General features: G+C 31.1%; 1 protein-coding gene across 1 annotated transcript in view; it reads left to right on the forward strand.

Annotated features, from left to right (window-relative positions):
- Kpc1 (Kip1 ubiquitination-promoting complex subunit 1) overlaps positions 1-15837 on the forward strand; it is a 150790-nt gene that overhangs the window by 33110 nt on the left and 101843 nt on the right. Inside the window, exons 6-10 of the mRNA XM_035366178.2 lie at positions 3434-3519; positions 3841-3927; positions 6355-6422; positions 6511-6754; positions 7464-7577. Of these exons, the coding sequence (XP_035222069.1) occupies positions 3434-3519; positions 3841-3927; positions 6355-6422; positions 6511-6754; positions 7464-7577 (599 nt within the window). The remainder of the gene's footprint in view (positions 1-3433; positions 3520-3840; positions 3928-6354; positions 6423-6510; positions 6755-7463; positions 7578-15837) is intronic.

Raw genomic sequence — 15837 nt, forward strand, 5'->3', positions numbered from 1 at the left:
ATTAGCAATTTGAATATGAAAGAAAGTATTTTAAAAAAAGTACTCAATACAATAAAAATATGCACTTTCCGTTCAATAAAAATCTGCTAAGCTTGCTCTTAATAAAAAGTAATAAAGTCAATAGAAGAATTCAAGCCTCTAACTTGATTCTCACAACAAAAGTCTTGATTTGGGACTATAATGCAAGAGCGCAAATTTCAAACAGAAACCTTCTAATATTATGTAATATATCTGCCACTCTAATACAAGAGCTGCAATTTATTCACACAACAAAATACTTTTGTGATTTGGGACTCTTAACACATGAGTTCAAATTTCAAAATAGAAATATTATAATATTAATGTAATAGATTTACTACTCTAATGCAAGAGCTCAAATTTTAAAAATGAAATATTCTAATATTAGCGTAATAAATTTGCCACTCTAATACAAGAGCTCAAATCTTAAAATAGAAATATTCTAATATTAATGTAATAAATTTGCCGCTCTAATACAAGAGCTCAAATTTTAAAGTAGAAATATTCTAATATTAACGTACTAAATTTGTTATTTTAATACAAGAGTTCAAATTTTAAAACAACATCCTAATCAGGCTAATAAAGGAATTTCACAATTTTGATAGAACAACAAACTTCTATTATTCAAACTTATAGAGAAACTGAAACATTTCAAGCACATACATCTTCAAACAAAGTTTCTGTTCATTTCTTACTGGACATTATGTTAGTAGCCTAGCAACGCAAAGATGTTACAATATGTAAGCTCTGTATGCATGCTTTAAGTACTGCACATTTTACATACATAGAATAAAATTCCAAGTAATACTAATACCACTAAACTTAAAAAGTTTAATTAAATTTCATAGCATTCTGGCTTAATGTATATGCATTTAAAATTTCAATTAAAACCTTTAATTTCATCATATCAAATATACATTGGGCAGCATGCGGCACTTTGCCCCTGTATCTCATTTGATATGATGGACCCATGGCTAGAAACTGAAATGTATCATACATAATATGTTAAAAACAAAGAGGTCAGTTCCAGAAATTCACAACATTTTCCTCTGAATATTTGAATAGATTTCTTACTAAAAAATCAAAACCTTCATCGCTGAATTGAGAAAACACAATTGAAATCAATTTCCTGGGTTCTCAGTTTGTAGAAATTATGGACACAGTTTCTTTCATTGGAATCAAGAACTAATGATCATTTTTAAAAACTTGAAATATTTTAAGTAATGAGTTTCCTTTCCCAGTTTTTCATTTGGTTTGTGAGAGCTTTCAAAAACTCACTTTACGATTTTCATGTTTCTTTTTTGCATTTGGAGATTTATTTGATTTTGCTGCTAAAAAATATCAAACTAAATAGGCGAGTTGATCCATTCCTTGTCTTCTAATTGGGAGAAAAATTCCATTTTATCTTGCATTTAAAAAATACTTAGCTCCAACACTTTGCAGATGATATTTCCTCTTTAAAACTGCTGAATGTTTATGTGAAAAAGAAGCAAATGATAGCCTCCATCTATGTCAATATGTAATAACTTGAAAAATTGTGTAATCATAGACCCTGCTTTGACAAAATCCACAGTGTTTGAGAGTGATACTTATTGATGTATCACACAGTGAATTTTTTTCACTTCTAGAGAACATTTTATTTCATTTTAAAATCTAGATTTTATTCCTAATATCTAATATGGCCTACATTCTATATGTACAACACCATGAGAAGCTTAGTGAAAGCTTTTTCATGTCCCCCCCCCAAAAAAAACAGGAAACCGTTTTTATAATACTTGAGATTTTATTTTCTATAGATGAATGAAATCAAAAAAAAAAAAAAAGGGGGGGGGAGGAGTGCAATGGGAATGTGATGCTACGTCATTGCATCCATTAAGCTGACTCATAAATAAACCAATGTCACAGACATTTCCGCCTCTAAAACTTGATCTGTGATATCATTGGCTATATTGATTGTTTTTAAACAACACTGTATAATAGTAAAATAGCTGAGATTTTTTTTTTCTTTCCAATTCATTTTTTAGTTTGGTGTCATTCAGTTCATGGAACGGTTGCGCTGAATCCAGCTTTGCCCTTTTTTAAGGAGATTTACCATTCACCCAATCAGCAAAGCTTTTGCCCTTGCGTTGAATATAACTTTCTGAAAATGTTTTTTAAACCTTGTTGGTATCACAGGAATATTTGTAAAAACTTTATTATTATTAACATATTAATCTCTTTTCTCATTAGTTACATGGACTGCTAATCCATATAGAATATAAGAATAATGAAATCCTCTTTTCGTAGCACTCATGATTGTCTTCTCGCTATAACATCTGTACAAATGTTATTAAACAAAATACTGTATGTATGCAGAAAGAAAATTGAGAAGAACATCTACTATAAATGTAGCAAAACCAATACACAAAAGAAAATTAAGCAAATTCACCGGTGGTAAAAAGTCACTGACTAAATGACTCGTACTATCCACCAGCCCACCCAAAAAAATTAATGCGAATTCCATCATCTGTGGTTTTTCAAAAAGGTAATATAAGTGTGGGGGGCAGGGTTTCAATAAAAATAAACATTGAATGAAAGAAATTTATTAAAAAAACCTCACAATTGCCTGAATCTTTCACAGCTGAACATTATTAGCTGATTCCAGATGTCAGAAATTCTGTTAATCGTTATCAGAAAGTCTGTTAATTTACTTTGTTAAGTAAGTAACAGAATTTTTCTCAAATACTGGAAAACTAAATTAGTCTTTTGTAAACAAATATCGTCAGTATTCTTACAGCAAGAGTGGGAACTAAATCACAAGATTAAAAAACAGTAAGCATCTCAAAGATTGGATTTATGACATATATTCTTCTTCTTATTATTATAATATATATATATATATATAAAGAGGAAAACTCTATAATAATTCTTATATTTCGAAGTAAAATTAAGAAAGCCAATAAAGAAAACTAAGAATTACAATTTGAAGTGTATAGAAATTCCAATTTACAAAGTCATAAAGTAATTCTCATTTATTGTGTTGCTTTTATTGGCGCTCAAATACTAATTGTGAATATATTAAGTATGTTTCTTATTCACTTTGTCTCTTTGAGATTTCTATTTAAAGCTAGCTTTTTCTTGTTTAAGTAATTTTAGGTAGAAATTCACATGTTTTATAGTCATATTTTGTGTAAGAATGTAAATTTCAAATTTTGAGACATCATCATAATAAAAATTTCGTGAGTAAAATTTATGTGTTTGTCAGTATTGAGTATTTTTCATGTGTATAAGAAAGTGAATTGCAACACTTGCATTTTGAACAGTACTGTGATTTGTGATTGAACTTGTGAAATTACTGTATTGAATATAAGTTATCAGATTGTAAAATAATATATTAGAAAATTTTTCAGTTTTATAACTTTGTATTTATTTGTAGGAAAATGGCAGTATGAACTGATGTTAGGCTCAAAAGGTGTTATGCAAATTGGCTGGGCAACTATTAACTGTAAATTTTCTCAAGAGGTAGATATTCATAACATAGGTTCTTATGTTTTGCTAACTTTTCTTGTGAAAATATGATTTTCAAATTTATGGATGAATAAATTTCCTGAAAACTGTTGCAGAATTTATGATTTAATTGAGTTAGGTATTATAATTTGTTTGATGTTATTTGTAATAAATTTTTTTAATGATTTTCCATTTTAATGATTATGAATATTTTATTATTTTTTTTGAAATTTCCAAATTATAATTGCTTATTCCATTAAAATAACAGGTATTTTGACTTTTTATACTGGATATTTATAAATTTTAAATATTTTTATAACAATTAAAATGTTCTAGAAAGGTGTTGGAGATACTCTTCATTCTTATGCATATGATGGTCATAGAGTGCGTAAGTGGAATGTATCTACTTATAAGTATGGTGAGGTAAGTATAATTTTTCATTATGCTAACCTAATACTTATGTCATACTCTTAATTATTAATCAAAAATGTCTTGTATTGTTAAAATGAATGCTATGCCCCCAAATAATTTACTGTTAATTATTGAATGCATCAAATGATTAATATTAAACAACTGTAACAAAATTAATAAAACTTTATAACTTATTCAATAATACAGTCAAAAGTCGTTAATTCGGACACCCATAATCTGGACCTCAAAGCTACAAACTTTCTGCGCATGCGTCGCGTTGACGGACCTTTACGGCTTTTACGAAGAAGACCTTTACGGCTGCGAATATGCGTGTGCGCATGCACAAAATACATTTACTAATGCACGTTTAATGTATAACGGACGGTATAAGCGAAGCTAAAATTATCTAATTCAGTTAATGTTGCAGATTGCATTGTTCCTTAATCTTCGAATTGGATTCGGCTTATTATTTTTTGCAGACTGTTAGAGCAATTTTATAAAAGTAAGCTTGAACTTTTGATTATGTCAAATAGAATTTCTGATATATATTTACTAATATGTAAAGGATCTACAAAGCGAAAGTATGTTTCGAAGTCCATTAAACAAAAAGTGGAATTGCTGCAAAAAATGGATAAAGGCATATCCTTTGTTTATCTAAATTTGAACGTTTGTTTATCTAAACTTTGTTTTCTTTAACGCTGTGGCGCACAATGAATTGGAAGTTGATCTGTCAGCACTATCCTTATCTTCAGGGCAGATGTTTTTATTTTATTTGGCTTATAATTCCTTACTAAATGTAGTATTTCATCTCGATGTATAGATAAGAGTGCTAATGTTTTATTTTCGTATATTATCATCATCTATACCAAGTGTTTAGAAATATTTATGTAAATTCTGTGATTGTACGAGGATTGTTTTTTTAAGTATGGTCTGTTTTGCAATAAAAATGAGATTCAAATTTTTCAATAAAGTATTCATTTTTTGAATTTACACATGTAATGTTATACATTTATGTTATATTAAAACTCATTTATTAAATGAATGATTAATCAAGATGTGCACAAAAAAGGAACATGTACATTTTATTAGGATTAATGGTTATAATATGAATTATAATTTGCTCTGCTGACAATTAGAATTTGTTGATGAAACACCATTTCCTTGACAAGTAATGTTTCATTTGATTACTTGCATTTTTCTTCAATGCATCTAGTTGTAACGAAAGTTTTCTGCCAAAAAACATTCTTAATAAAGTTAGGGAAAAAAGAAATAAATGGAAGCAGTCTCTTTAGTGCAGTTAGAAATCACCACTCAAATTTATGATTTTCTGGCAATGTTTTGGTAGTTTCTCAAAGCTTTCATTTCAGAAACTATGGCCAAACAAACGATCCCATTCGAGTCTGTACAGAGTTCTGCTGGTGAATGCAGACACATATGATCTTGCATTATCTTGATGGAAAATTACCTTTTTGTTCTGGATTTTCCTTGATAGTAGCATGAACATGGAATAACATCTCACTGTACACCTTAGTGTAAGGGTTTAACCTTTTTGCAGATACTCATTGTGGATAATGCCATGGCAATCCCAACAAACACAAAGCATGATCTTGTTGATAATTTAATTGTGTTTTGTGGCACTGTTAGCGGGCTCATTGGGGGCAGACTAACCCCTTTTTGCCTGTGTTGTTGAAGTAAATCCATTTTTCATCACAATCTGGTCCAGAATTTTGTCCTTGCGTTGATATTGCAATTGAACTTGAACATCAAGTTTATGCAATGCACAGCATGATTAATGGACATGGCACTATTGTCTAACTCCTTAGCAAGCTCTTTAGTGGTTGCTTACTGATTTTCTTCCACAAGTTCTAGCAGGCAGGCCTCATCAAAATCAGTAGGATGGCCAGAGTGTTCTGCTTCTTGAATGTCATAGTCCTCGTTTTTGAACTTTTGGTACCCAACCTTCACAGTGTCATATGATATAACACTGATACCTAAAGCTGTACACATGGTTTGGTAACATTTTGTCACCAACCATGTCACCAAAGCAAGTCTCTTTCTTTCAAATGCCAAAATCATTTGATAAAATATGATTAAAATGTCAATGCAAACTGTTTGTACAGACAATATTTGCGGTCTTTACCAGGAAATACCTAGGTTTTTACCAGGAAACTTTCATTAACACCTGCTAAATCATACTTTTTAAATGATATTAGATACTTTTAAAAGATTTTTATTCATGCTATTTTATTTATATTTAAACAGTAACATTTTTCCTACATTTGTCATTTATTTCTTATGTTTGAAATAATTGAAGCACTTAGAAGAATATCTTAACAAATGATTTTTATTGTTTTTTTGTGTGTTTTATATAGCTTTTTATTATTGTATTTTAAAATATTTATATTTTAAAACATATGCATTTTTATATGTATTTTGCAGTCCTGGCTAACAGGTGACGTTATTGGATGTGCGATAGATTTGGATAAAGGTGTTATTGGATTTTATAGGTAATATTGAATATAATGTAAGAAAATAAATTTGTACTAATTTTTATTTTTGAACCAGTTTTTAATTTTAATATTTTTTTTTGTTTAGGAATGGTGTTTATCTAGGTGACGCATTTGATAATGTTAAAATTGGCCCAGGTCTTGCATATTTTCCTGCCGTTAGCTTGACATATAATGAGAACCTTGTTGCAAATTTTGGTTCAACTCCTATACGGTATCCTATTCCTGGGTATTCTCCTCTTCAGCAGTACCCTAAAAAAGATGTGGCACAAACTAATAAATTACTTACATGGCTTGAAAAATTACTTGACCTCTATTATTCTGTGACACAGGTTTGTTTCAAATAATTAAATTTGATCTGTTATGCTCACAGTATTTTTTATGATAAAAATATCCTATTAAATGATTGAATAATCATTTTCTTTATTTTGTTTGCTTTCAATGCACGATTATTATCCTTTCAAAAGTGATTGATAAAATATATTGTTTTAATCAGTATGTTTTTTAATTACTTTTCTTATATTTTCTCTATTTTTAGAATTATTTTTTTATATTTCTTTATATAAGTGGATGTTTAATTTTATAGGTATCGTTATAAGTAATTTTGAAGCTCATTTAGAAGTTAAACAAACATAAGCCAGAATTGAATTTAAGCTGATAATGATTTTAATAATTCCTATTCTTAAAAGATTTTGCTATTTATTGATAATCAAGGGAGGAAAAACTGAAACAATCTAAAAATTCCGCATAGATGAGATTTTCTTTCCTTTCACTTTTGTTATATAACACTAGTTCATATCTGTTTATTGTTGTAATAAATTAGGAAAATGTGTGTTTTCAAGATTTTCTCATATGTATTTAACAGAATAAGTTTCTCTTTTTAAGCCATACACTGAGGTTTCATTCCTCCTAAGCAGACATTCTTCAAATCTCTGTGTTTTTCTTTTTTGATAACATTATTTGAAATTTATTATGAGATAAAGAAGTTTTTTTTTCATTGTAAAAAATCATGTTTTTTGATAATTGCTTTATTTTTCATAGGAACCTAATCCTATTTTGGTTGTTAGAAACTGGCCTCCTCAGTTTAAACAGGGTTTAAAAGCTCAGCTGTTATTGGTTGCTGCTCCTCTTATGCATAGATTAGGTCCACTTTTGGTAAGAATAGTCAGATTCCTAATGAGTATTTTCTTCAATTTCTTGAACTGAGAATTTTTATGTTTAATGTGTAATTAATATGTGGGTACTTTATAAATGTATTTACTGTGATGTTTAAAAATTCAGTTATGTGCACTAATAAAAAAAAGATTTATTTAATTTCATAATCATGATTTTGGTTTAAGAATATAAAGGCAGCAAGGTAATGAACAATTAGAGTTAAAAAAATATCAGAATTCACTTTGGCACTGATATCTAATGGAAGGACCCAGTGCATTTTGGGGAGTTCTTTCAAGTTTTATCTTGAAATGAGCAGTAAAGGAGATCAACATTTAATTAACACATGAATCTATGAATAGATTGAAGTAATCAAATTTTACTTCAGTTGAACTCATCAGTTTCATGAAACTCTGTACACTTATAGAGGACATTACAGCAAACAGATTTGAAAAGGTTTGGGTGTTGCACCTCTCAGAGATAAGCAAGAAAGTGAAGACTAAAATTTTAAGTTGTCATCAGATTATTTAACAGTTATTCCTAATTATATAATTCATAAAATGATACTGTGGATGAAAGGATCTTAGTTCTCATCTAGCTTCTTTCATTGTTTTTTCCTCCCCCAGCTTTATAATTTCTTTTAATGCTATTTTATTTTGAAAAGGACTTTTATTCATGAAAATATTACATAGTTAATGACACAAAAAGTGATGTAATAAAAAATTATGTAAAAGGAGCAATCTTTTCCCTGATTTATGGTTCTCATCTACAACTTCATTTACACAGTGTAGATGATAATTATCATAGAAGGTTTAAAATATAAACTACTATAATTAGAGTCATAAGGCAAATCATAATTCATTAAAATTAAACTTTTTCTGAACAACTTTTGTTTAAAATTTCATATCACACTTTACTGACTTTCATTAAAAAGTCTCATAAATTGTGTGGAATATTAGATTTATTGCATTTTCCTTTTCTTCCTTTCTTTTTTTTTTTAATGCTTCATATGCAATACAAAAAAGAGTACTTAATGTATTATTCTGCTATAAAAGCTGTTGGAGAGAGAATTAGCCTACTTTGCAGATTTCTGAAGGAACTGAAAGTTCTATAATAATGAACAATCAGTATTTTATCCAGTTTGTTTTTGCACATCATAGAAAGCTTTCGATGAATTTCTGCTTGATAGGTGGTCCAGTTTTACTGGAAGCTTTGTTTAGAATGCTATGAGTACAAACTTTCCCATTGGTAACTGTTCCAATCTATTACTGTTTTGTCAGCCATATCTAGCTGTTTTTTCCCCCATTTAGTACAGTCAAAAGTCGTTATTCGGACACCCATAATCCGGAATGATCTATAATCCGGACCTCAAAGCTACAAACTTTCTGCGCATGCGTCGCGTTCACGCATGCGCACAAGCGTTTACGAGAGCGCGTAGGACCCTTACGGCTGCGAATGTTTGTGCGCATGCGCGTTTAATGTGTAACGGAGTTATACGCTAAGCTAAAGTTATCTAATTCAATTAATGTTGCAGATTGCGTTGTTCCTTAATCTTCGAATTGGATCCGGCTTATTATTTTTTGCAGACTGTTAGAGCAATTTTATAAAAGTAAGCTTGAACTTTCGATTATGTCAAATAGAATTTCCGATATATATTTACTACAAAGCGAAAGTATGTTTTGAAATCCGAAATCTGTTTATCAATTTCACGCTGCTCTGCGGCAGAGGGGGGGGGCAGAAACGTCATTATTAGATTATGATAGATTAGAAAGATTATGTCAAATAGAATTTCCAATATATATTTACTAATATGTAATTTGTATCTACAAAGCGAAAGTATGTTTTGAAATCCGAAATCTGTTTATCAATTTCACGCGGCGGATTGGAAGTTGATCTGTCAACACTATCCTTATCTTCAGAGCAGATGTTTTTATTTTATTTGGATTATAATTCCGTACTAAGTTTAGTATTTCATCTCGATGTACTCCGTCTTTGATATGATTTAAATCAAGTTCCTCGTCATTATAATTCGCTTCCGATAGTGAAGAAAGTGACCCAGAGGTTATTGAAAACGAAAACATTTCGATTGACAAATTAGTCGGTATTCTCAACACAGCAATTATAGGAGTTGAACAACGGAACTTTGTAACTAAACAAGAAATTATGTCTGTTTAATAGAATTAAAGAGAAAGTATTATCACATGAAACGAAGCAACTTACATTGAAGGAAATGTTTAATAAAGTAAACAAATAAATATTAAGTTTTTTCTTTTTGTAAATTTTGATACCCTTTAGATCGTAATTGTTCTTTATTTCATAAATTACGGTTTCATATTTTTAATTTTGTAATTTTTGCATGCCATCTTACCAGATTTAAACTGATGATCTATAATCCGGAAAAATCGATAATCCGGAATCGCCGAAGTCCCGACGAGTCCGGATTAACGACTTTTCACTGTATATGTTAATTCTCTCAACCAACTGTAAATTATATGAAATGCAGTTGCAAATGTGATTCAACAGCCCTTGAACCATCTTCCTTTTCAAATAGACATTCTCTTCTTATAATTTTTCCTGTTACATCACCATTGTTTTATCCGTTTTCGAATAGAGTATCATATTGTGTCCATTTATATGCCCTTTTTTGATGGTACAATCCCATAACTTTGAAAATAAACCACTCTTTGTTGTTCTATAGAAGGCAGAACCCAAATTTTAATCTCTCCCCCCCCCAAATGCAAGAGGGGAAAATAGAGCTATAGAAATTAATTTATATACTTTTTTCATATAAACAAAAGGTGACTTATTGAGAACCAGTCAGGGTTACATCAAATGAAAGTGCAGATGTTATGTGTATGTTGCTATGTCCATACATATTCATAACTGGTGCTAAATCATGATATTTGGTGACAGATTTTTGGTTGGATAGTGGAAATCCTTTTATAGTGGATACCAGTTTGCTATGAGAGAAAAATGAAAATTATGATAATGTTCATTTAAACTTTCAAAGGAATGAATCTAAAGGAACAGATATTAGATATAATTATCTAAATGAAGAAAACTCAAAAAGTACTTAAAGCCTTAAGAATGGTATGACCAAATATTCGCAAAATATTCATTTTTTTGTGTTATTTTCTGAAGAATATTTTTTTAAAATAAATTTTCTTCCAAAATAAAATGACATCTAAAGGATTAATAATGCTGCTAAAAAATAACTCTCTTACATTTAAAGAAAGGAACTTTTCATTGACAGCATAGTGTTAGTCACATTATCAGGGATTACTTCCTTATGAGATTATTGAGTTACTATGCTACTGGAGAAATAGAGAAACTTAGCCTTGATTTTCCTTTTGTCCTTCTTTTTATTCTTGATTTTGATCATGTTATTTAGAACTTTATCTCGATTGCTATTCTTATTTCTGTCATATTTATTGTTATGATTATTACCCACTGGCCCACCACGCTCGATCCATCAATGGGGGATTGATCTGTCCAAATGGTTACAAACATCCAATCCAAAATGAGCAGGCGCCCCGTCACATTGGAGCCACATGTTGCACCTTACATTTGGTGGAACATCTTCAAGCAAGCCGGGAAGAACCTGCTCCAGAAAGGTCAGATAATTTGCGGCATTCAAACTGGATGGTAAAAGGTACGGTCTGACTAAGCAGTCACCAACCAAACCCACTCTCACATTAACTTTAAAGCATTGTTGTGCCACGTGATGCCATATACCATGGAGGTTTTCTTGAGTCTATAAATACTGATTGTGGTGATTGAATGCCATCCCTATTGAATGTGTTTCTTCCATGAACAACATGTAAGCTGTAAAAGTTGCAGGCACTTTCTTGCAGAAACCACTGTGTGAAACACACATGTTCTGGATGGTCATTGGGAAGGCATAACCAAACCCTTTGGAGAAAAAAGGCGTAGAAGGACTTGGCGTTCAAGACATGCTGGACACTGGTATGAGACATTCTTAATTGAGAGGCAATTGCATGTATGCTAGTCCTTGGATTACTCTCCATCGTATCCAACACACCTTTTCCCCTAACAACCGAGCAAGTTGATCATGGTCTGCCCTCACTTGTCCTGCCATTTCTTAATGACCCATAGTCCCACAAATTTTGATGCAAACTGTGGTATGGTTGATGTCTGTTGGGGAAGCATTCTCTATAAATGCATGCAGTGGTTCGTCTAGTACCCTCAGCTATTCCATATTTGCAAGCTCTCCATTCATATAGCATTCCATACTCTTCGTGTGGTGCCTACCGCCTTGAATGAGGCAATTCTTATTTTTTACTAACACTCTTCTGTACAGCACCCCCTGGTGGCATACAATGGCGCTTCTGGGCATGGGTTCCTGTGCAATTCTTATTCCTTATGATAGGCCCTACATCCCCCAGAAGTTCATCACAACATTTATGGGACACCCTATATATGTGTCAGCTAAATGTTCTGTTGGTTAAGTGTGTTATCATCTAAGTGGTTATCAGGTAAGTGCCATGACACCTTTTACTGTGATGGTGAATTATCACCCTTTGCTCAAACTGACTGTAGAAACAGCAAATATGCAAAATGTAAAAATATCAAATTTAATTTTTCACTGCAGGTGAATTAACTTAAAATAATATAAACACAAAACTGAAGTCTCTTTGACTTACACCTAGTAGCTGAAACTTAGAACAAATTAACAGGCTACAACACCAGGGCTCCTACTTGAAGCTACAATTATCAACTGGGTCAGACAAAATACTGAAATTCACCAAAACCATGCCAAATGTCTGGCATTCATTTTTAATCTAACAGTGGCATCTACTAGGCAAAGCTGGTGGTGGCAGCAGCCAAGGTGTCCACTACAGGTCATGCTGATTACAATTCTTTCTCTCAATTTAAATCATGCTACTTTTCATGAAATCTGCAGAAGCCTCAGGACTGAGTATATGATAAAACAAGGCATAAAAAAATAAATGCTAACTATTAAAGGAAATGTGAGAACTTATCCGTTGACTTTTATATCAAATATATATATATATATATTTACTTACCTTGAGGTATGGCATTTATGCTGTTCAATTAACCTTGAACCTTGAGATTTTAGTGTCGGGCTCATATGAATTAGGCACTCACATACACTCACATAAATTCCCCCTCCCCCCTTTTTTTGATTGTAAAACACCTTCAGAATGGAAGGCCATTTTGTATGTGAGGCTCTCTTATGTAGAAGCCAATACATGCTACATTCAAAATTATGACAAAAAGAAAAGCTTTTATAAAATTCAAATGTTTCAGGACTTGCAGAACTGAACAGAAATCAATATACTGAAAAATCTATACTTTTCCTGAATTTCAAGGAGGAAAATAAACTGAAATTTTTATGAAAATCAAAAACGAAGTATATATAAATAAGCAGAACTGGAGTTTAAAATTATTAAAAAGTGTCAGTTAAAAATTTCTCCCTATTAGACTACTAAAATTAAGTGATAGGAAAATGGAACTGAAAGCTACTTGTATTTCATAATGGTCTTCCTCTTAATGGAGTTCTCTGAAAAAGTACATGTTACAATAAAGATAATCTGAATGTAAGAGTATACAGTACAAGTCTTTAATCCGGATGTCCATAATCTGGAATGATCTGTAATCTGGACCTCAAAGCTACAAACTTTCTGCGCATGCGCACAATACTTCTACGCATGCACATAATACATTTACACATGCGTGTTTAATGTATAACGGACTGTATAAGCTAGGCTCTAATTATCTATTTCAGTTAATGTTGCAGATTGCATTGTTCCTTAATCTTCTAATTGGATCCGGCTTTTTGCAGATTGTTAGAGCAATTTTCTAAAAAGTTGCTTGAACTTTCGATTTTGTCAAAAAGAGTTTCCGATTCTGGAGCTGCCAAAGGATCTACAAAGCCAAAGGATCTACAAAGCGAAAGCATCTTTTGGTGTTCAATCAAACAAAAAGTGGAATTGCTGCAAAAAATGGATAAAGGCATGAAGAAAGTGACAGAGAGGTTAGTGAAAACAAAAAAATTTCGATTGACAAGTTAGTCTGTATTCTCGACACAGCAATTACAGGACTTGAAGAGCGGAACTTTGTAATTGAACAAGAAAATGTCTGTTTATAGAATTAAAGAGAAAGTATTAGCACATAAAAGGAAGCAACTTAAACAACTTACATTGAAAGACATGTTTAATAAAGTAAACAAAAAAAATATTAAGCCTTTTTTTTTTAAATTTTGATACCCTTTAAATCAGTGTTTCCCAACCTTTTTTGTGTTATGCCCCACCTAATCCTCTCTAAAATTTTTAAGCTCTCTCTAGCATATACATAATTTTTAATATTTAAAAATTGAAATGTTCATGAAAGAAACTTGAATGGTAGCTTTTAGGAAGAAATGATTACGAAATTTTGTGAGCAAACACAGTAAGTGAACTTTAAAAAATGGAGAACTGAAATTCAAGAAAAAACTCATTTTAGTAAAATTTTTTTCTTCTAAGTATTAGTAATTTTTATTATATAAATTTAGCAAGTTCCTTGTGCTTGATACTTGCTGCAAAGAAATTTTATGTCAGGTTCCAATTTAGATAACTTGAGTCTCAAGTCTCCCGGTTTCATTATATCCAACCGATTTTTTTTTTTTTTTTTTTTTTTAGCAGCAGCAAATCATTTATGGCACTAAATCCGCATTCAGCAAAATATGAAGATGGAAATGGTAACAATTGTTCTCTTGCAAATTTTGTTGCATTTGGATATCTGTTTCTGGTTTCCTCACAAAGCTATGTCATCGCTCCTTTTATATGAAATAAAGTTTTAATTGACTTATCATTTTGCATTTCTGTGAGTTCTTCTTTTTACTGCATATTTGAAATATCAGCCAAATCCACTAGCATTTTCTGCATCATCCAAGTTGGGAAATCAATTTGTTTTAAGTTACAAAATCTTTTAAATCAGCTGATAAAATTTTTAGATAATCGACAATAACAAGTATTAGCGGTATCAATAACAAGTATAGCAGTAGTACAAGTATAGTACAAGATGTATTATATTTTTTATTGGTATATTTTTTATCTAAGTAATTTTTTAGCTTACTATAAATATATTTGGAGGTAGTGGTGCTTTCTAATGATTTACAGAAGAACATTTCTTCGGCAAAATCTCCTTTATGAATATATCTTACATAAGTTACAGATACGGCCTCACTGTCTCTCAAAGTTGGTTCATCCATTTGCACCGAAAATTTTCTTGTTTTCAGATTTTCAAAAAGTTGTATTTCAGCATCCTCATTTAATCTTTCTTCTGCAAACAGTATTGTTATTTAGTGGCATAGCTTTGTAATCTTTTTCTAGAACAGTTTTAAATGCTGATATTGATGGTTTGATTCAATTCTCCCCTATAGTACGGCTTTTCCCAGATTAAGTGATGAGTAATGGAATTTGATAAATATCCTCATGAGCACGATTAACAGTTGCGTTATGAGCAGTAAATAGAGACTTTAATATTACTCTTTTTTCAAAAATTTTCCTTAAAGTGTGAAAATAATTCAAATCTGAATTAATATCAGCATTATGTTTCGCCTTCAAATGTGCCTCAAGATGACCTAGTTTCATTGATTCGTTGGTCAGGCATTATTGACATAAAAGCAAAAGTTGACCTTTTAATGGACCAGGTATGAAACCAAATTTTAAACATGCCTCCGAACACCGACAAATGTTTTTTTCTTGCTTGCACCCCTCATTTCACTAAGGGCTGAAAGAAATAAATGTAAGATCAATATAAGCAAAACTGAAAGCAGCTGCTGTTGCCATTCAAGGAAAGAATAATATACCGGTTGCCATTCCTACAGTAAAAAATAAAAGTTGGCTGAAATGTGCAAGAAGCGTGTGGAAAGCATAATGTGTCGATTATTTAAATGCCTTTAAAAGCATTTAAATGTCCATGTCTACAGCGAGAATTCTTTGTAAAATATTTAAAATGCACCGCATTTTAAAAACTTTTTTACGTATACATCACTTACATTTTTCTTTATTTTGGGGAACACAAAATAAAATTTTGAAAAATTTTGACTTCATGAAACATATTTAGAACGTCCTTTGTCCCCTTAAACTCTGGACGAGTCCATTTTTGAATTGTCCCCCTTAACAGTCGCATTGCCCCCTTGTGGGGCGTGGACCCCACGTTGGGAAACACGACTTTAGATCATAATTGCTCTTTATTTCATAAATTACGGTTTCATATTTTTAATTGTATAATTTCT

Source organism: Stegodyphus dumicola, chromosome 9 (genome assembly GCF_044657685.1).
Source record: "Stegodyphus dumicola isolate Sdum_Otavi_A_Nest chromosome 9, ASM4465768v1".
Lineage (NCBI taxonomy): Eukaryota > Metazoa > Arthropoda > Arachnida > Araneae > Eresidae > Stegodyphus > Stegodyphus dumicola.